This window comes from Pezoporus flaviventris, unplaced genomic scaffold (genome assembly GCF_033815535.1).
Source record: "Pezoporus flaviventris isolate CSIRO_AGI_PZ_B2104156 unplaced genomic scaffold, CSIRO_AGI_Pfla_v1 ptg000007l, whole genome shotgun sequence".
NCBI lineage: Eukaryota > Metazoa > Chordata > Aves > Psittaciformes > Psittacidae > Pezoporus > Pezoporus flaviventris.
The window spans coordinates 84930675-84957772 of NW_026892555.1; the positions used below are offsets into that span (position 1 = coordinate 84930675).

The 27098-nt window shown below is 40.6% G+C and overlaps 1 protein-coding gene across 1 annotated transcript in view; it reads left to right on the forward strand.

The window, feature by feature from the left end:
- GMDS (GDP-mannose 4,6-dehydratase) overlaps nucleotides 1-27098 on the forward strand; it is a 423256-nt gene that overhangs the window by 55263 nt on the left and 340895 nt on the right. The window contains exons 2-4 of the mRNA XM_061449337.1: nucleotides 8045-8089; nucleotides 11667-11754; nucleotides 16030-16139. Of these exons, the coding sequence (XP_061305321.1) occupies nucleotides 8045-8089; nucleotides 11667-11754; nucleotides 16030-16139 (243 nt within the window). The remainder of the gene's footprint in view (nucleotides 1-8044; nucleotides 8090-11666; nucleotides 11755-16029; nucleotides 16140-27098) is intronic.

The window sequence follows — 27098 nt, forward strand, 5'->3', positions numbered from 1 at the left end:
CATTGCATCCTTTTGCTATCACCTAGATAATCCTTATCCTGCTTGGCTTCTTTCCACCAGGAAGCTCGGTCCATGTGTCATTGGGGTGCTTGATTAGCAACAGCAGCATTTGACAAAGAGGTATCGGGTCTAATGTCCACTTTCAATCTATACTGTAATGTTTTGAATGTAAGTGCATTTATTATACAACTAAGCATCTCAACCAACTGTTGTTTTTGCTTGGAGAGGAAGGTAGGTGCTGTCTAATTAATAGTTCTGTTCATTCAATCAGGTATTACCACAGGGGCCATATTTATTTACAATTATAGAACATATATGGCGTCTTCAAAAAAATACATAAATCCTTGACTGTAAAAGCTTTAACCTCAGCAGCTGTGCTAGGCTGCTGAAGGGAAAAACAAACAAACAAAATCAACCAAAAAAAGACCAAAAAAAACCAAACAACTATAAAACCCCACAAAGCCAGAACACACACACACGCGCGCACACACACACACACAAATGACGAAACCCATTAAGCTCTGTCTGGGAGTGAGGGGGGTCCACAATTTCTGGTAGGATGTGTGTTGAGGTACAGTCATAAGTTCAGGCGGCCTCCCCCGTTACAGTAATAGCCAGGTTACTGCTTTTGTTTCTTTTTTCCTCTGTAGGATGTTAAAGGTGAAGACGGCATGCTAAGATTTCCTGGTTTGCTCCTGGTGTCACTTCACAAAGTCACTCACATATCTTAAACACAACAGATGCTATTTCTTCAAAAAATATTTCTGGGCTTTATGATCTGTAACTGTGACAACTGTGAACTTTCAAAGTCTGAGGTGCAAAATACTCTTTTGAGAGCATGTGCTGCAGCTTAGTCCTGAGTTCCTGGTTTCTTTGCTCTCCCCAGCTAGGTTTCCACTGGTTAGAGTTTGGGGTTAGCTTGCATTCATTGCAGATTGAGGGGCTTCTCCCTGAGTTGGCTGCAACAGTGTTAGTCACCAAATGGGTCTGAGGGGTTAGTCTGAGTACTTGACGATGGCCATGTCCAAAATGCTCTTAGCTGCTGTTACTATTTTGGAAAAGTGAAAGACCATCTGATGCCAGTAGCTTTTTGAAAATAGGAGGAAATAGGGATGGGCAAAACAATCATCTTGTGGGTTTTAAAACTGTTACGGATTTCCCATTACAAACACTATAAGTAGAGGTTTTAATTTTCTTGTGGACTGCTGTCCATATGAGTTGCATTGCCATGTTTATAGATACATTCCTCCAGTCCCTGTGGTTTCATTAGTGAAACAGAAAAGTATAGCTAGGTTTCTCTCAAATTTAGAGTTCATAACTGGTTTCTTTTATATTAATGTACTACACACTTTCAAATTTGAAGAAAAAGGTTACATGTATTACAGATTTTAATATGCATTCAACGTTCTTTAAAATCTCAAAAAGGCTCTCTACTGATGCTTTTCTTTTTTATAAAAATAATCCTTTGCATGTATCTGAAAAAAACTAGTAGTTATTTTGAATTTCTGAATGTTAGAGCACACAGCCTGAGAGTTTAGGGGCATAATTTTTTAGTTTTCCATAAAAATCTATCAAGCACCTGACTGTTGTCACTGGGAAACCATGACATAAGTATATTTGGAAGTAACGCATTAAGTGTCACAGGTCCCCTCAATAAGGCAAAAACTCTTTGTATGCGCAGTTTGATGGTGTAACCTTTTTTTTCCGAAGCTGAGATGTAGTGGGAGTTGTGTGATAGATGCAAGCTATTTGCTTATTGTAGAATTTCATATGTGTTTTAGACTGAAGGCTTTACAGTTTTTTTAAATATCAACACTTAAAAACCCCAAACAGCAGTATTGCACTGACATACCTTACCGTTGTTGGCTTAAGTTAGTCCAAAACTAATAACTAGTTGATGCTCCTACTGTTAAGGAGCAAATTTGAATTACACAAGTTTAATCTGTTCAAGTTGGCTTCAGAGTGGTTCAGAGGTTTGTTCTTTTGATTAAGTGTCTGCGGTGAGGTTCACAGTAGAATAGCTATAGATATTGATGATGTGAATAATGTTGTTTTGGATAAAGATAACTGGAGGGAGGAAGGAAGAAAAACTTGTTTGTAACTGAAGTTGCAGCTCTTAATATAAATTAACAGTTTAACAGTGGAATAGTGTGTGAGGTCAGATGGAGCTCAGACTAGGAAAAAACAAGGTGATTCACTCTTCCAAAGCAACTTTACTTTTCTTTTACTATTTAAACAACTCTTAGTTGAAAAAGATCAGAGTAATATAATTAGAATGTTTTTGTTGTTATTGCTAATGATGACTTTACTTAATTTCTTTTGTTGTTCTGCAGTTAATGCATTACAAAAACCTTTCAATTAAATGAAGAATGTTTTTAAACAAAGATTTATTTTTTTTTAAACATCTATTGCCATTTGACTTTTTATTTTGACAGCAGGAACAAAAGGACACTTGTTTTCCTATTCTTACTTGGCCAGAATACAAATCAAAATAGCAAAATAACTACTGCATTTGGAGGGTGGCAGCTTTAATAAATCAGTTGAATACTTCAGAGTTCATAATTCTTCCTTTTTTCAGTATAGAGAATTTTTTATGAATGCTTTAATGCTTTACCTTGAGTATTGCCTTGAAGATTTGAGACAAAGTGCAGCACTGTTCTGTTTATAGTAGCTGCAAAAAATTACCGATTTCCTCTGTAAATCACTGGAAATCATTAGAAGTATGCACGTTTCAGCAAAAATAACATTACACTGTAGTACTCATGGATTTTTTTTTTTATTTTTTTTTTTAAGGAAGCCTGTTTCAGAGTGCTACAAACAAATGAATAGTTGTTATTATGGATTGTAATTAAAATCATTCAGGTGTTGCTTTAGTGTGGTGTGAGTTCCCTCCTTCAAAGGATCTGTCACCATACTCCAGCTTAATAAGTGGTGTTAGCTGATAGCTGTGCAAAAGCTTAAAATTTCATGAAGCAACAATTTATTGTGCAAGGCATAGCACACTGGCATAGCTCTGCATTTTTAATGGAGGTATAGGTTATTCATTGAAACAACAGTGACAGTGCACTATTGGTGATGTTACTGCAGAAAGCTCCCTGTAAGAAATAAACCCCATGTCCTGTAGCTGAATGTGTGCACCTTCTTTTCACGCACAGTCCCCCAAACAGATTAATTGAACCTATCCAAACTTAACTTCAGCAAAGCATGGATGTAGTTTGTATTTCAAAAGGAATTTAGAATCACTGTGAATGACCTTGATAATTGACACCATCTATAATTTGAACTTCCATGAACTCACCTTTGTAGTGTTATTCCTAAGAGCATGGCATGAACCTCAACGTGATTTTGAATTTTGTAAGTATAACCAACTTTGGTCTTTTGTGTGATATGGAAAATTATGTCACTTTTTTCCAAGGAACAGTCAAGTCTGAAAACTTAGTCTTGGTGGTGCAGAAGTAAAGCATTTAGCAAATGGATAGATATTTCATTATACATGCCCATCGTGGAAATATCAAAAGCCAGCACCTCTTTCAAACAGTGTAGCTGACAGAGGGTGTGTTGTGTTTTTATATTTTCAGGTTGTGTTGCTAACCCATTTGCAAAGGTATGAAGAGTATGGGAGATGACACAGTAGTTGGGCTGTCTTCTTTGCTGTGCTATCCAGTGAAGTGGTGCTTTTTGAATGACTATCTTTTGTGGCTAGGAGTCGGGTTTGGGAGTCTGGTTGATACAATCAGTTCTGTTGTTTCAGAAAATAAGAGAATCGGGCTGTCGATGGAGAGTTTCTTTAGGGATCTTGCAGTAGGATTTATCACTATCTTTTGCATGGCTTTGGGATTTCCTACTGTTACATGTTTGTAGGGAATGTCCTTTTTACCACCATACTGTGGGATGTTTCTTCTCAAATGTTTATACTAACCCCCTGCAGTGGGAGCCCTTTCTTCTCTGAGTTACAGTCTTAATGCACTTGCATCACTTGTATTAGGATTTTAATTCCTTCCTCCTGCTGTGAAAAAACCAGTCCAAATAGTTCTGCTGGAGTTCTAAGAAGAATCTTGTTCCTCCTCCTCTTGGTCTCTTTTCCTTTGTTCAGCCACCTAGCACTTTTTCCACTCCTCTTTATTAGCAGAGAGGAGCTGTGGAGGGAAGAGGGAGTCTCCTTCCATAGATTATGAATGCTCAGGTAGGATGTAACCTAGTTCTTGAATCCAGGAGTCAGCAGGAGGATGTTCAAAGGAAGAGGACGAAAATGTCTTGTAATTGGGATTGCTTTTGCAGCCTTCTGCAAAATCCAAAACAAATCCATTGCAAGTGGAATTTCCTGATGTAGAACAGTACAAAATAAAGGAGATTTTGGATCATCTGTTTAATTCACTTGTTTTCAGTTGTCTATCTGAATGATCCTGTTCTTTGCTCACAGATCAAGTCAAACTTGATAATCTCTTTAATTCGAGATGTTTGTGGCAAAGCACTAACTCTTGTTTATGTTTCAATTTCTTCACTCTGTTGGAAAAGGTTTTCTTTGATAGTGTGTCAAAGCTTATTGAAGTTCTTGACATTAACTACTGTATCAAATATGAAATACTGCATCCTAAGTTATTTCTCTCTAGTTTATGTGACTGTTTTCTTTTGTCTGGGAATTTTACAGACATGCTGTAAAGCAGCTGCAGTTGGAAACCGGCTGCTGTGTCTTGGAAGCCAGTTGAAGTATCATTCTTTGTATGTGCTTTCAAACTACTATTTGGCTAAAGACAGCATAGTGATTCTTCAAATTTAATATGTCAGAGTGTGCTGATGAGGAACTGTTTTAACTGAGGTGGTTTGTTTAGTCAGTCTTGTTAAACTGTTTTGACCGTTCAAGCTGATCTGATGTATCTGCTGAGCCAGGTCTCCTTGCAATCCTACTTAAAGGCAGTTTGTATGCTGTTTTATTTTAAGGCTGGTGTTTTGGACATAGACAAAATTGCCTACTTTTGTCTGAGGTGTCTTGGGTTTAGTAAAACCTCATTTTGCTGATTTGTTGCAAACTGAGTAGCAATAGCTGAGTACTTTACATTAGCAGAGGTAAACTCTCAAATGTGACAACATTTCTAAAGTAGAATAGCATATTGCCCAGTGGAGGGAGCACAGTAACTAAGCGCTCTAATCTGTATAGGCTGCTTTTTCACCTTGATTTTTGGCTGACTTTGTGGAGTAGGGTACCTATAGCTACCTTAATGAGCAGATTGGCCTCTGGGTATGCTAATGATTTTCTGGTTGCATGTGCTCACTGCCACCTAAGCAGGTATTGGTTTCTTTCAGTATTGAGGAGATGATTTAGACCATAGTCTTGGGGTAAAACACTCAGCAAGAAAGGATCAAAGACTATAACCATCCCTTACGAAAGGGAAGACCCTTTCCCCAGTCCCCACCTTCACAGATCATATCAAGTCATGCACTTCATGCTGGTCCATTCCTACTCAGATGCAGACCAGGAATTGATATGGTTGGCAACGTGTGGCTCAAAGCAAAATGTACTAACCCTAAAAAAATTGAGATTTGTTTCTAAATGCCAAGCTCCTCTAGTATTTTTTCCATAGTTCAGTGATTCCTGAATCTTGAAAGCTCTGTTTGTAGTATAAATGAAAATCAATAGGTTTGATAATAGAATTTATATGCATAATACGGTCTCCTGTGGATAAAATATTAAATCGCTTAATAGAGCTTAATATTGTTTACTCCTTGACCTCATTAGGAAAAAATGGAAACTGTACTATCCTTACAAGCTACAAACACTTCAACACTTTGATCACTGTTCTGATTGCCATTCGTATCGACAGCTGCTCTGCTGAAAAGGAAGGGAAACATGAAGCCTGGGAGCCGTGTGTGATATGGTATCGCAGTGCGGGACAGCATGAATCTGCATTGTGTGTGATTACCAGACAGTAAATCAGCTGTGCTGTGCCAGAGCCAGAAACCAGTAGCTTTCACGCTTGCTGCCTGTTTCCCACTCATTGTAAAGCCCTGCCCTATCACTTGATAGACCTGGAAAGGAAGTGGAGAGGAAGTGAGTGCCACTGCTGGTTCAAAATGTTCCAGGACGACTGGAAAGTTTGAGCAATGGCCTGGGTGAGAAGAACAAGACCTTATTGACAGGGTTCAGTCCTAGTCAAGCCTGTTTCCCGTCAACTTCCGAAGTAATCATAGTCTTTCTTTTTTCATCTCATTTGTACTCTCTGGGTCTCCCACTTTCACCTTGGTTTTATTTTATATATTTATTTACTTTAGTGAACTGAACAACTAAGGAGAATTGGGAAGCTTTCTTCCCCGTATTCCACTTGTGATGAATACTGGGGGAATTACCTATGAAAAAGATGACAACCACAGTAAATGTAGTTGTCATCAGCTGCTTTACTTTTTCCATTTTTGGAGTTTGCATATTCTTTGAATTTCTCCATTCAGTTGATATACAGAAAACAGACTGTTCCAGTGATTCCGTGGCACACATGTCAGTTGTGTTCTAGATCAGTGTGATAGACTGACAGCTGTTGGGTTATGGAACTGTAAAGCTGTGTGAACACATGTATAGATGTAGTGAGGAAGTATGTAAACTGAGACTCGCTTTCTTGGTTTCAGGCTTTTCTGGACTAAGAGTTTATGAAACATACCATAAAGTCATACAGTTTTAATAATGTTGCAATTTTAAACATATGGCATGCCCCTTGTACACTGTACTGTGCCATTTTGGATAGACTTGTGCATGATTTTCCCATCAATGCAGTAAGCAGTCTCTGCTGGCAGTCCTGCTGCTCTAGGGCCTCCTAGTGCATCTCGTATTTCTTACTTCAGTATGTTACTCTCCTTAGGCTGTCTATGAGATGAGAAAAGCTCATTTAATCTGAGGTGTGAGAGATTTTTCTTTGAGAAACATGCTTTGTTTTTGTAAAAAAAGGACCAGAGAGACGTCTGTTTAGTTTTGCACTTAAATGTCTCTGGCTATGATCACAGCAGAGCAGATCCACAAAATGGAGTTTAAGCATGTGAGCATAGGTGGTATCCCATGTTCTTTATGGTCTTTCTGTATCAAGTCAGTTAACTCTGGGATACTCTTGCATGCTAAAGGAACAAGTTCAAAAAATCAGGCTCTTTGGGCATGGGTTATATTCACTGAATTGGTTAGTGACCACTCCCCTGGAGGGGTAAGCTTTGTTGGGTTTGTGATGGTGTGTATGCATTTAGAAGCATAATATGTATATACACCAAATGTGTCTGATTCCTTATATTTTATTTAGTAGTCCTGGCAATAGTGATGCCAGGAAAATCATCTTATTTCCGAAAAATATATGATTTGAAGTCTTTGAGTTTTGCAAGTTTAATAATTTAAGTTTGACAAGGATTTAAAAGAAAGGGAAAAAGGGGGGGGGGCAAAAAAAATCAACAAAAAACACCCAAAACCAGAACAACCCAAGCTCTCAATCCTCAATGATACATAAAATGTGAAAGTGGCTTGTATTCTGTAGTATAAATATACAGTGTGCTAGAGGTGTTTTTGAAAACTCAATTGGTCAGGCAGAATAATTGCTGCTTCCAGAGGGCTTGTGGAAGCAGTGCGTGTGCAAGGGCGACGTGAGAGAGACCAAGTGTTACAGAGGCACGTTGGCTTGCAGAGCATGCATAGCTTGTACCAATTTTTTTTAGAATGTTTTTCCTTCCCCATGTCAAAATAGTTCACATTCAATAACTGTGGTTAGGATATTTTGGAAAGATGTCCCCAGGCACTTCATAATGGAACTTGGGAAGAGATTCAAGACACAGGAGTTCTCAAACATTATTTGTAAGCAACTTATTTTAAAGTATACTACTTCTTAATGTAAAATTAACCAAAAAGTGTCTGTGGGATATTTAGGTTGGTACATGAATCTGGAGAAATCAAAGTATATGCTTGTTGCCAGTTCAGCTCACTGTAATATTTTTTTTTTCCCCTTTTTTGAGACTTTAACCAGTCCAAATCTCCCAGGCCTATTCACTGTGTTTCTAACATTTTCCCATATCTTACTCTTCTCAGGATGGCTCGTACTTGGCCGAGTTCCTGCTGGAAAAAGGCTACGAGGTGAGTGACTCGGTGACCGGCTGCAGGCTGATGGAGCCGATTGGATGCTGCAGCTCCAGCTTCCTCTGCTTCTGTCCTTCTCTGTGTATGTTTTCCACTCCAGCCCTAGATAACAAATCAAAACTCCAGAGAGGAATGTGCAGCATGGCCTGTAATCATGCCAGCTTATTGTACTATTTATCATCTAATGTCCACTGGTGGGTTCCCTCTTCTCCTCGGGGTATAGCTGCTTTGCATGTTTCCCGCCAACTCAGATAAGCGGCAACCTGTGTGAGCCAAAACTGTAAGAAATTAGGCAATAATTTATGATGCAATGTACCACATAAAGGAATAAGAATCTCTTGTTTGTTCTCTTTTTCCCCCTCTCTCTCCACCCTAAAGGCCCTTTTATTTTGGCAGTTATACTTCAGTGATGAAAACCTTGCATTTTGCTTTTTCTGTTTAAAAAAGGGGAAAAAGAAAAAAACCCGAACCAACCCTCAAAATATGTTTTTATAGTATTATTTTCCACCCCTTTTCTTAGATTAATTGTATTCTTGATTAATATTAGTATTTTCATTTACCGTTTCCTTAAAATAAAGGGAGTCTGATTCCTAACTGCTTGCTGCAAAAAATTTCTCTGGCAAAATCATGTTTTTGGTGACCCAGCAAAGCAACAATCACATTATTATAGTATGATTTGATGGTTTTGAATTGTTGTGGGCATATATATAAGAATATTTGCATTCTTAGTCATGAAAGACTCTTCCAAAATGCATGATAATGAAAGGAAAGGGCTGGTCAGATTGATCTCCCTACAATGCAGTATTTTCTGGGGTTTTAATGAAAGTTAATGCTTGTTCTCGTATTTTATTACTTCTGTTCTAATACTGCTTCGTAGTTTAGTGAGAGGTCTCTTCTCAGCCAGTGTGTTCTTTCCATGCTTTTGCACATGGTTAATCTTGCCTTGTTCATTCCATCCTTTCTTCTGGTTTGCTAATTGATCTGCTTATTGATGTGTCTGCTGTAAATTGATTATTTTCACTATTTCTCCGTTCTATTTGGGGAAGAGAGGTATCATTGTGATTGCTGTCTCCTAGTCCACAATGAAGTTGGGAACTGCTAACTGCAACTAAAATGAAATATAACCCTTTCCATAGTAGAAAGGTTCTAATAATTGTGCGGTTCCTTAACTCTGTTTATTTGCTGGAATTCTTTCCTGTGTTCCCAGTTAGAGACCTCCGTTCCTGATGAGCTGAACACAAGAATACATGTGATAAGTGATTGCCTCCCTAACAAAGATGGTCCCTTTGACTTCTTTGAATAATTTGTTTTTTTTTAAACATCAGTCGCTGTTGAGAAAACCCCACTGATCTTACATTAACTAGATTAACCAGTTTGCACACATTTTCGTTTGTCATAAAGTTTGCATTTCACCTGTCCCATGCAGACAAAGGTATCTTTCATCAGTTTTTTTACGGTTATATTGCTGTCATGGATTAAGCATTTGGCAGGTTTTCTTTCTCTTGTGTGTGCATACCAGAAAAAGGAGTGGGAGGAAAAAAAGAACAGAAAAAAGAAGCTAGGTTTGCATGTTTTCTTGTTATCGCTGGATGCAACAGATTCTCTGGATCTGTTTGTTTGCTGAAACTTTTCTTCGCAGTCCTGGGGTGATTGCATTTAGCACATCTCATTGGTTAAATGTCGGTATCACCGTCATTCAGCTGACACAAAGCTCTTTCAAGCACAGTCTTTCATCAAGGTTTGAGCTGGCAAGATTTGACTTATTCATCAATCGTTTGTGTGAACTGGAATTTTAGCGTGACTTCATTCATAGATAGATAATTGAGAGCTCAGGAAGACTCTCATCAGGACTTAAAGCCAAAATATTTAATTTTGCTGGAAGAGTTGTAGAGCACTTCAGTTAGCTTCGTTTAGAATAATTTGATGCTTTAAAATTATAGTCTGCTTTTTACTCAGCAAAACAGAAGTTAATCTGAGTATTCAAAATACTTCCAGCATCTTTTGTGAAAGGGAAGTTGTTATAGAAGTTTCTTTTTTTGAAAGTGTTTCTCTGTAAACCTTATGTTGCTATAAATTATCCACATAACTTTAACCACATAACTATGAAAATTTATCTTTATAAATTCATTATTTTAAGGAAATTTCTTTTGGCAGGCCGTGTTTCTCAGTTTCCCATTGATTCTCAAAATGGAAATATTTTAGTTGTAGAAAGTTTAGCATTTGAATTGTAGAACAAGGTATGTTGTAAGCCTGTTGTGTGGCTGGGCACACAAGATTTTATGCAAAGAAATTGGCGTCATAAATTTGACTTGCAAGTTGTGAAGATGAAGCTATTCAGCTGTTATTAGATATCTTGCCACAAAATGCCATCCTTAAAGCTGTCGACTGGTCTCACTCTGTGGTTATGCATACCTTTTTATTCAGTTAAGTTTCAGACTTCAGATGGAATAAGAAGTGTCAATAACCATAGCTTGTGTTATGCGTGAAACAAAAATCCCCAAATAAAACCAAACCAAAACCCTGAAAACTCTGTTCCTACTGGTATGTTCTCATAGGTTCAAGTTAACATTGAAGTAAGAGAGTAGAGCAATGGCCCAGCCCAGCTGAATGTAGGATGCATCAAAGTGTAAGGGATCACTTTCAGGAGTAATGGGCAGGGGGAAGTAGAGGACAGTCAGATGCTGAAGCTTGATTTCACTTGTGCAAGCACAACTTCTGCAGCTGGTAACCCAAGCTAATATGAATTTTGTCAGCAGGCATGGGGCTATCTTACATAAGGAAGAAACAGGGTCAGTGTCTGAACAATTTCTCTAATGTATTAGACACAAATGAGCTTTTCATTAATGTTAGTCAGAACCAGTGGTTTTTTTTACAGTCTTATTTATCATGGCTGGTTAAAGGAAATTCCCAACCTGCGTTTCAGCCTTAAGCTTGCCTGTCTGTCTTGTAACCCAGTGGATAACACTGACTCATGAGGTCCATAAAAAAGCACTGACTGTTCTGGCTGTTCTTCCACCACCCCAGAAAGTGAATAACAGCTGTTTTCTAAAATAGTTTTGGGCCTTGCAGGTGCTGCCCATTCTTTCCCCTTTTTCTTCTCCACTTCTCTCTTCTCTGCCCTCACTCTCCTTTCCTTAGCCCCATCTCCTGCTGCTTCTTTTTCCATGCCCATCATCTCTGGCTCCAGAAAGACTTCTCTGCAGCCAGGGAGAAGTGGTTATCTCAGCATTCACGTATTGCTTCTCCAACTCCGATAGTGCTGATAAGTCTTACTCACTAGGAGATGGTGCTTTAGGGCAATTCAGTGTTTCCTGTACTGTTTGTGATGCTTGGGCTGCTAGTGGTGTCAACAAGGGAGAAGGTGAAACCACTCAGAGGTTTGAAAGTAAATGACAGCATCAGAGGTCTCCTCCAACTATTTAGTTATGATTTGGATAATTGTATGTCTTTAGAAATAGAGACAAGCCCTGGTTACCTTATAGAAGGGTTAGGCCTGTGTATGTGAAAAGAGAAGTGATGATGATGAACACTTTTAATGCTTACCTTTTGTATTTCTCCTTGTTCAACCCCCCAGGTGCATGGCATCGTTCGTCGGTCTAGTTCTTTTAATACGGGCCGGATTGAACATCTCTATAAGAACCCACAGGCTCACATTGAAGGAAGTAAGACTTTGTTTTTATATTTAAGGTGACTTTGGGTTTCGGTTTTCTTTCTGGGGGGCGAGGGGTTGGGGATTTAGTCTGTGGTGTGTGTTGGTGGAGAAAGATCTGCTGGAGCAGGAAGGGAATCCCAGTTTCCTCTACCTAAATGTTAGTAACAAGTAGTTATTTTTAAGCTCTGCTTGATTTGGGATTGGTTATTTAAAACAAAGGAACAAGTAAAAAAAACCCCACTTGATAGCTTAGCTTCACTTTTCTCTGCTTGTGTTAGCTAGCTGCTCTATCTCAGAAAGAAAGTGATGACTGTCTCTGATGAAAATGTGACACAAAACATAGATATTCTTGTGTGTGTGAGTTACCAAAAGGGGAAAATATGAAAGGGGCCTATAAGGATGCTGGGAAAGGACTCTTCATTAGAGACTGTAGTGATAGGACAAGGGGTAATGGGGTAAAATGTAAACAGGGGAAGTTTAGACTGGATATAAGGAAGAAGTTCTTTACTGTGAGGGTGGTGAGGCACTGGAATGGGTTGCCCAAGGAAGTTGTGAATGCTCCATCCCTGGCGATATTCAAGGCTGGGTTGGACAGAGCCTTGAGTGAGATGGTTTAGTGTGAGGTGTCCCTGCCCATGACAGGGGGTTGGAACTAGATGATCTTAAGGTCCTTTCCAACCCTAACTATTCTATGATTCTATAAGGAATTGTGTGGAAATGCTGACAGTTCACATGTATCTAGGCAGTAGGAGTTAGGTAATGGCTGAGTCCGCAAAAAGCTACAGGAGGTTAAAAACACTGAGCTATCAGAATATTAAAATGTGAGAGGTTTTGAGGCAGTTATCTTAAGTACTCCCTTCTGTATCCTCATGAATTTCTTAGTGCCTGATGGAGGTGAAGGCTTGGGGACAGCCTGCATGACAGCATGAGTAAGACATGGTCACTTCCTACTGATGACAGGAAGAATGTATCTTCTGAATTTCTGCACCCAAGGAAATTAATATGTTTTTATTCTTCCCTGAAGGAAAGGCCTTGTTTTTGGAAATTAACAAAAAATTTACTGTATTCTGTTACCGATGATAATTTTGAAAGCTAAAATCATTGCCTTCAGTGTACGCTTTGCAAAAATTGTTTTGAGTACTTTAAGAAGGTTAACTGGTCACTTAATGAGAAGCTCAAATGTTGGATGGTTCCAGTTCAGCAGGATTGAGCATTTTAACAAGCATATAGTTCTCTAAACTATTCATATTTTGTAGACTTGCACAGAATGACACTGTCCTAAATAGTCCAATTTAAGTTATTATTAACACTAAATATCTCTATGCAGTCTCATGTATTTTGAAGTCTGCTTCCCCTCATGGTTGAACAGAGCCTAATTTTATCAAATTGTACTATTTAATGCTACTTTTAGAGTTCACTTGATCTTTGCTTGTAATTTAAAAAAAAAACAAAAACCAAACCCAACCCAAAACTGTAGATAGTTGCTACTTACTGTACATTGTTCCTTAAAATATCTGATTGAGAGACGGGTAAAATTGAATAAAATATCTTCATGAAGAATACTGAAATCTGTGCTTCTGTCAAGGAGAATGCAAGAACTGTGTTTCCTATGACTTGTATTCAGGGTTTACAAGGTAAAATGAAGCAAGAGAAATCAAATAGGAACTGTGCATTGTGAGGACCATGGTGTGACTATGAAAAGCAATTTGAAAAGGCAATGTAGATCATGATAAATATGTAAATGAGCATTTAAGGAAAGGCATGGAATAAAGGAAAAGAAAGCAGACCTTAAATGTTTTTCCTCAGTTTTTATCTAATTTTTGTTTAACTGAGGAATGCAGCCATATGAATGGGAGGAGGAGGAGGAATTGGACTTGGAATCTCAGGAAAAGCTGTTCCATGGAAACTGTTTGGAAACAATGGGTTTCCAGGCAGTACTGGAGGAAGCAAAGAAGCAATAGTGGTTGATGTGAGCAAACCCTAATTTTTTCTTTTCTGTATGTGTTCTTCCCATGAGGAATTGATTACACAGTGCACGATGATGATCTTCCTAGACAGTGAATCTCTTTATACAAAAGAAATAGTAGGGAGAACAAGAAGGAAAAACAAGCTGTTTCCTGAAGCAAGCCCTTCAGCTATTGCTTGCTAAGGAGGTTTATAGATTGGATAATATTGCTAAACCCCAAAGGTTTTGACATTTAATCTGTGTTTATAAATATTTATACCAAATAAACACCATTTCTAGGAAGTCTTTCCACTTAGCCTATTCCTCCTGAAGGACCTCTTTTTCATTGGTCGGAAAATGAGCAAAGCCTCTTGTCCTGCTCCCATTCAGAAAAAGCCCTTTTGGACAAGAATCTTTAAAGACTTGATTGTAGACCAAAATGGGTATTCCCCTTCGACACCTTTAAATTTAAGGTAATCATGGGAGGGTATTTCTGATGCTTGGCTTAGTGTGGCTGGCAGCCCACCTTCCCCTGGAAAGCTCTGGGGCTGCTCTCTGGCCTGGCAATGGTGGCAGAACTGAATGTCTCTGCTGTAGGAAGAGAGAGCCTGACTGTCTTTCCTCCTCAGGTGCTGCTTAGGCTGGAGAGGAACCAGTTGCTCTTTCAGACCCTAAGGCTCCCACAGAGCTGCTGCTGCTCCCTGGACCTCTTATAAAGATGTCATCTGCTCCATTCTCTCTGAAAGGATGGCTAAGCTGGCAGGGTGATTTTGTTTAACTCCCAGCCAAGGTTAGCAGCAGAAGAAGAGGGTCTCCTGTTGCCATGGGGAAGCTTTCTTTTCTGGTACAGAAAGGATAGTGCATTTGAGTTCTTCCCTGCTCCCACCAGCCCAGAGAGTTCTTAAAAAAGGTGATAATTGCTATCAGAGAAATAGGTTAGGTAGTGCTTGCTCTGGGTGTCTTTTTAGCATTGTAAGAAAAATGCAGCAGTTGTTAAGGTGGTCTGGACACCAGCAGTATTAAAGATTGCAGGTTAAAACCAGTATCAGAATAGTTTTATCCTGTAACCGTTTGGGATCTTGTGCATGCTGTGGCCCACAGGCCAAATTGGTTTCATGCATTGAATTTCTTTTGGAAAGCAGGACAGCTGCATTCCATACAAGTGGAAATGAAGTGTTATACCAATGCAGTTTGTATAGGACTGATGGCAGTAATGAAGGCAGCCCCCACCATGGATAATTGATGTGTGTGCACAAAAGGGGTCATAACCTCCTTGCCAGCATTCATACTTCATCACAGTTATCACTTTTTTGAAAGAGTTGCACTACCATTCCCTTATCTGTTAGTCACAGCTTCATCTGGATCTTGAAGACCTTTCAGAACTGTCCATTTTCAAGCAATGCAGATGTAAAAGCAAATTTGAAGAATACACTGTGACCTGCTGTGCTGTGTCACTTTATCAACCTGAGGCGCCTCAAGCACATGTTAAATAGGAATGTGCAGAGCTAAACACCTGAGAACTGTGTGATCTGTACTTCCTTGCTGCCTTAAACTGTTAAAAATGACAACAAAAAAGCATGCCATAAAAAAAAGCTGGTCTTATGCTCTTACCTGCTTTTTCACACTCAGATTGGAAAGTAGTCAGGAAAGAATAAATAACAGTTCTGCCACTGACTTACCTAACCCCGTTTGACATTCTCCTGTGTAGTATCATGAAGTATGTTTCATTGACAGTTACAGTATTCTCTGAAAATCTTTTTTTGGTGTTTATTGATATTTTTAAATGGGAAAACAATAGTAATAAAATGCAGCACATAGTACTGTAATGTTACTTTAACGTTCATCTTGTAGTTGTATCAGACATTTTTGTTGTGTTGTGAAATTGTTTACAGTGAGGAACATAAACATGTATGACATTTTGGGAAGGAGGAGAAAGCTATTGGAGTATGCTTAAGTAATTAGAAGTCTTTGTGAGTGATATTAGAAACCTTAATTAAAATAATGTGAGGGTTCATGGCTGAAATTCTGTATATGACATTGTTCTAATTTATACTACCTGAGTTAATGAAGTGTAAGCTATTAAAGAAATACAAATGCTGCTAGGTAAATCAGATTATTTAAAAGAGAATTTGAAATGGTAGTTATTACTTCTGCAAGGAAATGTATTTTGTGCTTAAAGCACAGAAAAACAACAAGCAAAACTTTGTTCAGCTGGTGATCTTTTAACTTTTTCCAGTAAATGTTTACTTGGATTTTAAACCTGGAATAGCATTTGGACCAAGAATTGCCATACTGTTCTGGGACTAAAGTTTATTAACTCTGTGTTCTTAAACTCTGAAGACATGAAGCTGCACTACGGTGATCTCACAGACAGCACCTGCCTGGTGAAGATCATTAATGAAGTCAAACCCACTGAGATATACAACCTGGGAGCTCAGAGCCATGTCAAGGTGAGTAGCTTCTGGCACTGAGAATTATGAATATGCATTGGCAGTGTTATACTGCTTTAATTATTTTAGACTGCAGCATTCGTAGCTGTTTTAACAACTGCTAACTTTAGCAGGTAAACACTGCCTTAAATCCAGATAGTTGTTTGCTGCAGTGCTGAATTACTGTATGAGTCTTGCTATTAAAAATATATTAAGATGTCGGATTAAGTAAGGCTAAGTTGTCATTATCAACAAAATCCACAGGTTTAAGAATCTGATTTTTCTACCATTTGAAACAACTTTTGTTGTGGAGTTTGCTGCTGACCTGTCCTATTGGAGAAGTTTTTTAGTGTTGTTAGGTCAAATGGTTTTTAGAACCACATTATTCTGTTTGCATTAAAATCAATACATGTATCAGAGTGTATCACTTCTAGAAGGGCTTCACCTATACCAGTTTTCATTTAGGTGGTATTCTTTGAAAGATTGACCAACAAATAGAGGAAACAGCTTTGCTCCTACTAGTGGTATTATAAAATTTCTGGATTTTTGATTGGCAAAGAGTTACAGAAACTGAAACAAAAGGACTTGCTGAAGATTGGTAACGTGACCCTGGCAAGTCTGCTGCATCATAAGGAAAAAATGAACAATAATAGAGAGGGTAACTTTAGTTTGTATTTTACATATGTTAAGCTATATTGGTGTCTTGTGGAAAAGCTTGGTTTATTAACAGTTGATCTCTATGTACTTGTGAAAACCTTCTTCTTGCCTCTATTCACGATTACAAGCTGAAACTGATGGCCAGGCTGCAAATTCTCTTTAAAATAAATTGTGTGTCAGTCTTATCTCCTGTCCTTATTGTGTGTGACATGAAAGTATTCTTAACTGGTATTTATCTGATTTCTCCATGCTGAGCATTAGTCTGGTTTGGTTTGTTAGCTGAGGAACAGAAGTATAAGAACAAGGCTGCATGAGTCCAAGGGCAGCTTTGGTCCAGATGGCAATATAAATGCTGCTTTGCAGAGTGAAACCTGAGCCAGCAAACCTTGCTGAGTATTTGCAGTCCACAGCTAAATGTTCCATCGTTTCTTTTCTTGAAAAAGTGCATTGGATAACAATCTACAGGGAAAATACTTGTGTCCCTTAGGTGGTGTTAGCATGTTGCTAATATTCTAGTCCCGACCTATCTCCATAGGGCTGCTGCAGCTGCTAACAACTCAAATCACAGTGCTCCAGTGGGAGGGCATAAAGTGGGGGTGGTGATGCTGCTATAGGTTCTTGCATGACATTGCCATGAGCTCTGGGAAAGTTTATTCCTCAAGTATCTCACTGCATGAACATTTTGAAATAGTGCAGATCAGACACCGAGTCTTGGCTTTTGGAGATCTTGTGTGCTTTAGGGATATAATGAGCACAGTGAGGAGCCATCAAAATAGCTTTCTTAGAAGCTAGCCTGAACATGGCAGCCCAATAGTTAGGCAATGTTTGGAGTCCTACTGGAAATCTAGATGGACTTCTGGAGGGTGTGCTTATTATGCTTCCTAGCATCTCCAGTAATACTTCTGTTCTTACAGCTGAGGAGAGAACCTAGGCACCCCAAGTCTGTTGACTGAGGTGGTTGGGGAACTTGACTGTAGTATTTTAAGTTGGACTTAAAAGCAGTTCAACAGTGCATTTTGAAACAATTCCCAGTGTTAGAAGAGGGAGTAGAACTTGGTGATCTGCTAGGGGTAAATGTCTTCAGCAGATACCTGAACAGCTCTTACCACTTTGGTATGTAAACTTACTGGTTTTGCCTTTGTGCATCGTGTTTAGGGAAGAAGGGATAAAAGAACTTCTAATCTTAGCTTGCTTCACATTCTGGTGACTTTGAACCAGTGACGTGTTCGGTATTTTTTGGTGGTGTTTGTGTTGGCTTGTGTTTATGCAGAATAAAGTTTCCAATCACTCTCACTTCCAGTTAGTTTATGTGAGCCATGCTGAAATGAAGGAAAGTAAAATAATAGGAAGTTGGTCTGGTTTCCTGTAGGAAACCAATGAAGATGACATTGGTTCTTGGAATGAGCCCACGGTAGTCTGGGAAATACTGTCAGAGAAGACATTTTTCTGAATCATAAATAGTGAGGACTATGACTCATAAAGTAGGTCACTGAGAGGCTGATCTGATCTTATTCATGGGAGAAAGTGAGAGAAGACTTAAACTTGCTCCTTATTAAAAACAGTAAACTTAACAGAATGATATCATCAGTAGGAACAAATTATCCAGTGTGTGTTCCCGTCTGTTTTGGTGAGAAATAGGGATTAGCTCTTTTCATTGTAGCTTCTCTATTGGATGTTCAGAAAACAGTAGCACATTCACTTCAGAGTTACTAAGTAAACAGTTTAGCCTCATTTTTTCTCTCCAGTCTCTACATGTCCTGCTGCTTTGGCTTTTGGTGCTTTGAGAATCCAGTGCGTTGACTATGATTTGCCATATGTATATCAGCAGCATGCAGATTGCTTAGTCTAAATTGTGGTATGTAACTATACTCATATACTTCTATGTGTTGAATGTCTTGAAAAACAATTATCCAAATTTTAGGTAGGCTAAAATTGTATTAAAGTCTCTTCTTGCGCAGTATTTCAGTAGATGCACGCACACACACAGAGATGTGAACTTGTAACTATTTTTTTTTTTCTGAAGGAAAAGTGATCTCATCAGTATTTGACTGACCTGTAAAATTTTTTTGAGTTCTGTTGAACTGGTGAAGTTGGTAAATATTTTCTTTATAAATTTCTGAAGCAAAAAGGCAGTGCAACCTTAGTAAAAGATTACTTCCTTTCAGCACTTGAAACTTATTGCACTTAGCAGTTAAACATAATAGGACTGAAGAAACGGCTCCAGTTTTATGGCTATTGCTGTCGTAGCAGTCATATAAATAGCCTAGTAAATTTAGGTGTAGTGTAGATAGCCACAGTTGTCTAGTTTACTTCTTTAAATCTTGTTGTGTAGTAGAAAGTTATTTTGCCTACATACTGCTGGCATTTGTTGCCAGAAATTTTATAGCACATGTATTTTAGGAGTTCTTCTTTAGTTTAGGGACTATTAAAGTTCTGTTTAAAGTTCTTACAGACATGTGGGTGCTTAGACTCTCACGGGAATTAAGTTTAAGAAGCAAAGCTTACCTGAAAGGTGAAATGTAAAAATAAGGGGCTCTTTTCATATAACCCTTCATTTGACTAAATATCCCTTTACACTTGTCTACTGAATTCAGCTTTGTCTTTTCTATTTCTGCTTCTGTATTTCTGTGCTCTCCAAAGAGAAGGCCCTCAGCCTTCGAGGCCTTTAGACTCCCCTTTGCCAATGCTGGAAAAATTAAAGACCTTACTGATTTCTGATTATTTTATGGTTTTATCTGCATCAAATACTGGTACCTAATTGCTGTGAACCTAACATATTATGAAATACTACTTCATTTCATCACTGTACCTGTTAATGTGACTGTCTGTTTTCACACTGCATGGAGAGTGAAGTGGCAGCAGGGAAGATGAATAAATAAAAGAAATAGCAGCAACATCTTTAGAGCCCATGGACTAAAATTCCACCTTATGTAAAAACCTGTACTCACCTGTTGCTCTGCTGCACCCGAAGTTACAGATTGCAGGCTGGGTGGTAGGAAAGTGGGATTGCTGAAGTGAGAAGAAAATTGAAGTACACAATCAAGAGCTATCATATAAACTTATCAAAATCACAGAATGGCTGAAGGTTCGAAGGGACCTCTGGAGAGTGTGTAGTTCTAGCTTCTTACTCAGAGTCAGCTAGAGCAGGGTGCAAAGAACCCTGTCCATTGAAGTTTTAAGTAGGATAGAGACTCCACAGCCTCCATGACATCCTGTTCCTTCATCTTTGCAGTTCCATCACCCTCACAGTAAAAAAAAAAAACACAACCCACAAAGTTTTTCATATTTTTCTAATGGCATTTCCCGTATTTCACTTTTTCCCCTGTACCTCACCTCCTATCACTGGTTGCCACTGAGAAGAGTCTGTCTGGGTCATCTTCGTTCTTCCCAACACCCATCAGGTATTTTAAAACACATCAGTCAGAGCCCCATTTGAGGCTTCTCCAGGCAAACAAATCCAGCTCTAAATGACTCTTCACATGACATGCTCAAATCCTTCAGCCACTGTGGGTCTGTTATGTCTGTACATAATTCTGGTAGCCTAGAATTCACAGTGCTGTCACCACTCAGCACTGTGGTAAAGGCAAAAGATCACCTCCTTACTCTTCTGGTGACACATAATGCAGCTCCAGAGGCTGTTGCCAACCGAGCGTGTTCATAGGTCTCGAGGCCCGGGAACAGCCTCCACTGGGACCCGCACTGCAGCTATCCCCTCAGGCAGCTATCCCCTATGTCAGAGCTTGTCATGCAGAGCTATATGCATGACAACGCATAGCTGTTCTGTTCCCGGGAAGGTTTAGAGTGGACGTTAGGAAGCATTTCTTTACCTAGAGGGTGGCCAAAACCTGGAAGAGGCTTCTAGAGAGGTGACCAGTGCCGTCTGCCCGTCAGTGTTTGAGAGGCCTTTGGGCAACACCCTTACTAACAGGCTTTAACTTTTGGCCAACCGCAAAGTGGGGGAGCAGCTGGGCTTGATGATCATTGTAGGTCTCTTCCAACTTCCAGTTTTTCTCTCCCTACTCCCTTCTTTCCCAAACAGAACGTGCTGAGGGAAAACTGGATGCCGTTTCTTCCCAGCCCTGCGCTAGCGCAAGCGATTGAATGGGTAATTGTGTCCCACCGCAGGCATGGGCTCTGTCACTCTGTGGCAAGGAGCCCTGTGCCTTCTGATGGGGGTGAGAGATGTCAATTGTCTCTGGATGATTTGAGCATCTGAACAGGTTTGCAAAGAACACGTGTGAACTGGTTTTGGAAAGTCTTCTGTGTTCATCCAGTTTCTTTGGGTTTCCACAGGACAGCGAAAGACCACGTCCGTGACCCCAGGGAGGCTCAAAGATCAAGCCCTCAGCCTGAAGCAGGATGTGCTCCTGAACTAAATGGTTGCAAATCCTCTTTTGGTGGGCAATACCTGCTCATGTCCTTGTGATTCCCCCTACTCCCAACCCCACTCCTCCCCCAAGTGCTAGTGTTTAAAAATGCCTGCGTTGTTTCTTTAGGAGAAACAGAGCAAAACACAAGAGCCTGGGAGCAGCAACGCTCCATCAGGAGTCCGTCTGGCCCAGTGCTCTCTCTCCAGTGGCATCCCAGACGTGTTGCAAGGAGAGTAGATGAGGAGTGCAGGTCTACTTGTGTCGGGGTCCAGAGGGTGTTCGTAGGCCTTGATGCCTCGGACTGGCCCCCCTTTGGGACCTGCACTGCAGCTATCCCCTCAGGCCCACGTCAGAGCTTGTCATGCAGAACTATATGCATGACAAAGCATAGCTGTTCTGTTCCGTTCCGTTCCATTCCCTGCACTCATGAGGAGTTGTACAAGGATGTGACCGTTATTTAGCTGAAATGCCAAGGGGCTTTCAGCACCAGAAATGCTTTCAAAGACACAAGTCAGACACAAATGAGGTTACAGGTGGAAAGCGTATTTTATTTATTTATAAATCAAGTTTTCTTATTCATCTCAGTTTAGTTGAGTTAATTTCAGTCTAGTTTAGCTTAGATTCTATTTCCTCTTCCTAAATCTGTCAGAGCTGGTGCTCACAAGCCTTAACCTGATGCACATGCGTAGCCAGCAGCAGGCTGATGCATCCTTCAGTTTCTCTGGAAAAAGGCCTCCCTTGCAGGCTGAGGGAGGAAAGCCGGGGCAGGAGCGGTGCCGTGGTGGGGCGAGAGCAGTGGGAGAACCCAGCCAGAAAGGGCCAGGGAAGACCTGACTCGGGGTAGTGCTCAATGCCACACAGGACAGCAGCAAGTCCCGGGGCCACGCTGGGGCCAGCCTGGGAGTGCTGAAGGCTGCCTCCCCCCGGATGCGGGGCACGATGGCCAGCTGCGTGGAGCACGAGCCGCTGCCTTTGGGCCGCAATGACCCAAAGGAGCCCCGTGAAGGGGCTGTGCTCGGCTGCGGAGGAGGCAAAAAACCCCGGGGACACTTGCAAGTCCAGCCTGGGGGCAAAAAAGCCTTCCCCCCCCCCCCAGCTGCAGGACACGAGGGGCCACCTTCGTGGTGCATGAGCACCAGGCGATAACCCAGGGCACCAGGACCACAGGAGCCCTGGCAAGTGGTCACGCTCAGTGCTCAGAGGAAGGCAAGAAACCCTGGGGACCGGTGCCAATCTGCCCCGGGGAAAAATTCCTTCCTGACCTCAGGGCTGGCAATCGGCTACTCCTTGAGCAGGGCAGCAAGACCTGCTCCTGGTCCACGGGCTGGTTATGCCTCCATTGGACACCGGACCTGCCTTTTCTGCCTCCACCTGGAGCCATCTCAGGGGCTTCCCACAACAGCAAAATGCCGCTGGCCTCATCTGCCCTGGGAGTGAGAGCCCTTGGAGTGGCTGGCACTGCAGCTCCAAAGCGCTGGTGGAGGGCACTGGACTTATACTGCCCCAGGGCATTGTGATGCTGTGTTGGTGCATGCTGGCTCTATGACACGTGGGTGATGGGACCCCCGCAGCCCTGCCCACTGCAGCCCTGCTGCTGCTGCTCTCAGTTATGCAAAGAGGTTTCCTTTCTGTTAACTGTGATTTTACCAATAGACGGCTTTCTGAAATATGAAGGCTTAAAGCTTGTCCACAGGTTTTTTGGTTTCAGGTCAATTGTATGAAACGATGGTAAACAATCCAGTGGACACAAAACCCCGAATTACAGTGCAGTCGTCTGGTAGAATCTTTAGTCCTCGCTTCGTTCTTTGTAGCATCTCCTTTACCGTGGCAATGTAAAACTGGCATGCAACTCAATGTGACCATCAGGCACAGTCAACATGGGTTCACAAAAGGAAAGTTCTGGGTAGCTAATTTGAGATCCTTCTGTGATAAAGTCACCTGCCTGGTGAGCGAAGGCATGGTGGTGGATCTAGCTTTTCCTGGTTTCAGAGAGGCTTTTGGAACTGTCCCTGCCTTCTGGACACATTGTCCAGCTGTGAGATGAACAGGCACATGGTGCATTGAGTGAAGAACTGTCTGAATGGCAGGGCTCAGAGGGTTGTAGTGAATGGGGCTTCATCTGGCAACTGGTCATCAGTGATGTTCCTCAGGGATCAGTTTTAGGTCTAGTTCTGTTCAATCTTCCTATCAATGATCTGGATCCAGGAGTTGAATGCGTCATTGGCGAGTTTGCTGATGATGCTAAGCTGAGAGGTGCTGCTGAGTCTTGAGGGACAAGAGGTTTTGCAGAGGGATGTGGACAGACTGGAGCATTGGGCAGTCATCAATGGCATGAAACCGAACAAGAGCAGATGCTGAATTCTGCACGCAGGATGGGGGAATGCCAACCCCAAGAGTAAAGTGGGAGAGGGGCGGCTGGAGAGCAGCCCTACAGAAAGGTATCTGGAGGTGCTGGCCGGCAGCAGGCTCAGTGTGAGCCAGCAATGTGCCCTGGCAGCCAAGAGGGCAAGCCACATGCTGGGGTGCATCAGAACAAGCATGACCTGCCACTTAGAAGAGATGATTTTCCTGCTGGAATCAGCGCTGGTGCAGGCTCACCTTGAGTACTGGGTGCAGTTCTAGGCCCTACCATTTAAGAATAACATGAAGGTCCTGGAATGCATCCAGAGGAGGGTAACAAAGCTGGTGACAGGGCTGGAAGGCCTGTGCTTTGAGGAGCGGCTGAGGACACTGAGTTTGTCTACTTTTGAGGAAAGGAGCCTGAGAGGGGACCTCATTGCCCTCTATAGCTCTTGTCAAGGAGGGGGAACGGAGAGGGAGGTGCTGATTTCTTCTTGCTTGCATCCAGTGATAGTACGCATGTTTTTCTTATCATGGTAGATGCGAATTTGTAATCATAATGGTGCTACTTATTTGGTTACATGGTAGCTGTGTACTTAACTAGTTTGGCTCTAATTCTGCAATACTTCCTTATGGCAAAAGTTTTTTTAATTTGGTATGGTTTTTTTTTTTTTGGGGGGGGTGGGAGGTTTTTTTGCCTTTTTTTCTTTTCCTTTTTTTAAAAAAAAAAAAATTGGTGTAGTCGTTCTTATATAAAGCAGCTGGTTAAATAGTTCAAGGAATTAATTGTAAAACTTTTCTACTATTGCATTAGTAGCAACGCTTAGAATTGTGTCATGCAAGTTGCATAACAAATGTTTTATATACTGTACCTCATGGTTGCTACCACCCAGTATAGTTTGTTGTGCTGTTACATTATGACAGAGGGTTTAGTCTTATGAATGTTGCAGAATCTTTCAGCTTCTGAGAAAATTGGTGGATTTTTTGGTTGTTTTATAAAACAAGCAGTTTGGCTTTTCAGTGTAGCAGTGTAAAGAATATTAACAGCGCTCTGCGATGCAGTAAGACTTTCTCATAGGCAAAAATAAGCCTAACCTTAATTTTATGGAGTTAGAGAATTTTATTGTTATGCTTTATAGAATATTTTATGTCACAAAAGGATATCAAATGTCTCAAGATGATATCAAATTACCTCTAATTTAGCATATAGGGTAGTTCATTTTATTGGCCAAACAGTGAGTTTCCAAACCTGATTTGCGCTATAAAGGACTATAAGTATAGAACCTGCTGCCCTAGCTTACATCTGATTAGTGTATGATCCCTGTATGGGCTTGTGGTACTGTGTTCTATGGCATGCTTGGATACCTGTTCATTTCCCGTCATCTGTTTACTGGTGGTTGCATTTGTTTACTGGCAGCTTGCAACATCAGCCTTATGAACATAACATCACTAAAAAATTTTTATGTAAACCAGTAAATTCTTTATTTGCATAGTGCTTCACACGATGGGGTCTTGGTCCTTAGCCAGTGCAATTAGGTGCGCTGCCTTAGTTACAAAAGCGTAAAAATTAGCTGGTCTGTCTTCTGTCCTGCAGAATACTTTACTGCTATTGCTTGTGCTGTATCATCCAGGCTATGATCCTGAAAGGTGCTGAACAGCCTTAGTGCATGTAGCTCAGCAAGCCCGTTTTACTTCACACTGTTGGAGTTGCTTGTGTGCTTTCCTGGGGTTCGTTCAGGATGTGATGTCCTTTTGGGATGGAGTGCACCAGAGGGCAGAATAAGCCTCTTGAGCATTTCTTTCAAACTATTGTATGTGGTGTTCTGCTGTGTGTAGTTTAAACACTTTCAGTAATATAATTCCTTTTAAGCAATCAAGTTTAAGATAGTTTTATACTTCAATTATTCAGGGCAATGTTTTAAATATAATACTTGTAGTACCTGTTCAAACAGATTTTGTGTGTGGCCTAGGAAGAAAGGTAATTCCAGTAATGGCTTGCAATTGGAACATGTATGTCTCTTCTAACTAAATGCTTATGGCAACTTTACATAATCTTTGTAAATGCAGCTTGTATTGTCAGGCTAAATAGATTTAAAACCAAATGTTCCTAAGGAACTTAATGCAACTTTTATTAGACAAATTAGCTTTAATAGTTAAATATATGTATTGTGGCTGCAAATGCTCTGAATACATAAAAAGAGCAATGGAATAACACGCTCAGTGGTACTAGTATGTCTTAGCAAATACAAGCATTAACAAATTGCTCCCCAAACCAAGTACTATTTATGTCAAAACCAACAAGAAAATTAAGGTATTATGTTTATGATTATCTTTTAATACTGCAGAAGATATCACATGACTTCTGCTGCAAGCTAACGTTGCATCTGTGTCCTCCTATTCCACCTTTCTCATTTTCTCCTTACCTGCCCCTTCCCTCCCTCAACAACCCCAATCCTTTTCTTGCTCTGATGTAGGGTATCCCCCCCCCCGCCCCGGGAAAAATAACACGAGTTCATATGCTTTTTGGATCACAGTGACCTTACTTACAGTTTGTGTGACTAACTTGCGATGTTTTTGCTTTTTTTTTTTTTTTTTAATTTTTCCTTTTGTTATTTTTTCATATGGATCATTTCCAGGGTAAATACTGAAGCACATTTCTACCAGTGTGTTACTTGTGCATTACGAAGGCAGCCATGTAAAAAAATGAAAGTATTTGGGTACTTAATCAGGGATGTGAAAAGGGCCCAACTAAGCCCTGAAACAGGACTGTTTCATATGGCTTGGTAATTAAAGAGCAGAATGTAGGCTGTCGTGAATCTGTAACTGAAGATTATAGATTCCTTTAGATCTTTTTTGCAGCTTTGGTGGGTGTCTCTTGCATGAAGTTTTACAAATGCAACTTAGGGATTTTTTTAGCTGCTGTTCCTATATTGTGCAGTTGCATACAAAGCAGGCTGAGCACTGTGATAAATGGAGTTTATCTTCGTGACCCTGATGACAGATAAAGTACCACCTCCTTCATCTCATGCTTTGTGTGTGGTTTCTGCTTTAAGGCTCAGTAATTTGACTTCGTAATGGACTTCTGAATTTTAAGTCTGATGCAACGCAGGGAGGGCGGGCACCTGGCGGATCCATGTTCGTTCAATGCCATGGCCCCGAATAGGTCTGGATAGCTGTTGAAATCACGCCCTTGATGAGCTCTTTTGCTACATAATTACATTACAAGTACTAAACTAGTTACTTTAAAACAAACTTTAGAACTGGCCTCTCGTTTGAGGTTATGAATGGAAGAAGGTTGTTATATTGGGCTCCCTTTTAGAGAAGGGTGGTTTATTTTCTAATTACGGTTTTGTTGTCAAGAACCAAATCTCTGCTGTAGTTGTAGCTATTTTGAAGTGTAAAAGTAAATGCTGAAGTGATTTCTACATCCAGGCGGGACTGGGGGGGAAGGATCAAAAACTTCCCTGGTAGTTTTTTTCCAACAGCTGCTGCAGGGGATGATAAAGCTGGGGGAAAGGGATGGCAGAACCAGTTGCGGCATTCACAGCGTTGTATTTCTTACGTCAAATAGATGGCAGCAGAGCGTTGTACACAATGAAGCAGCTCCATCCTG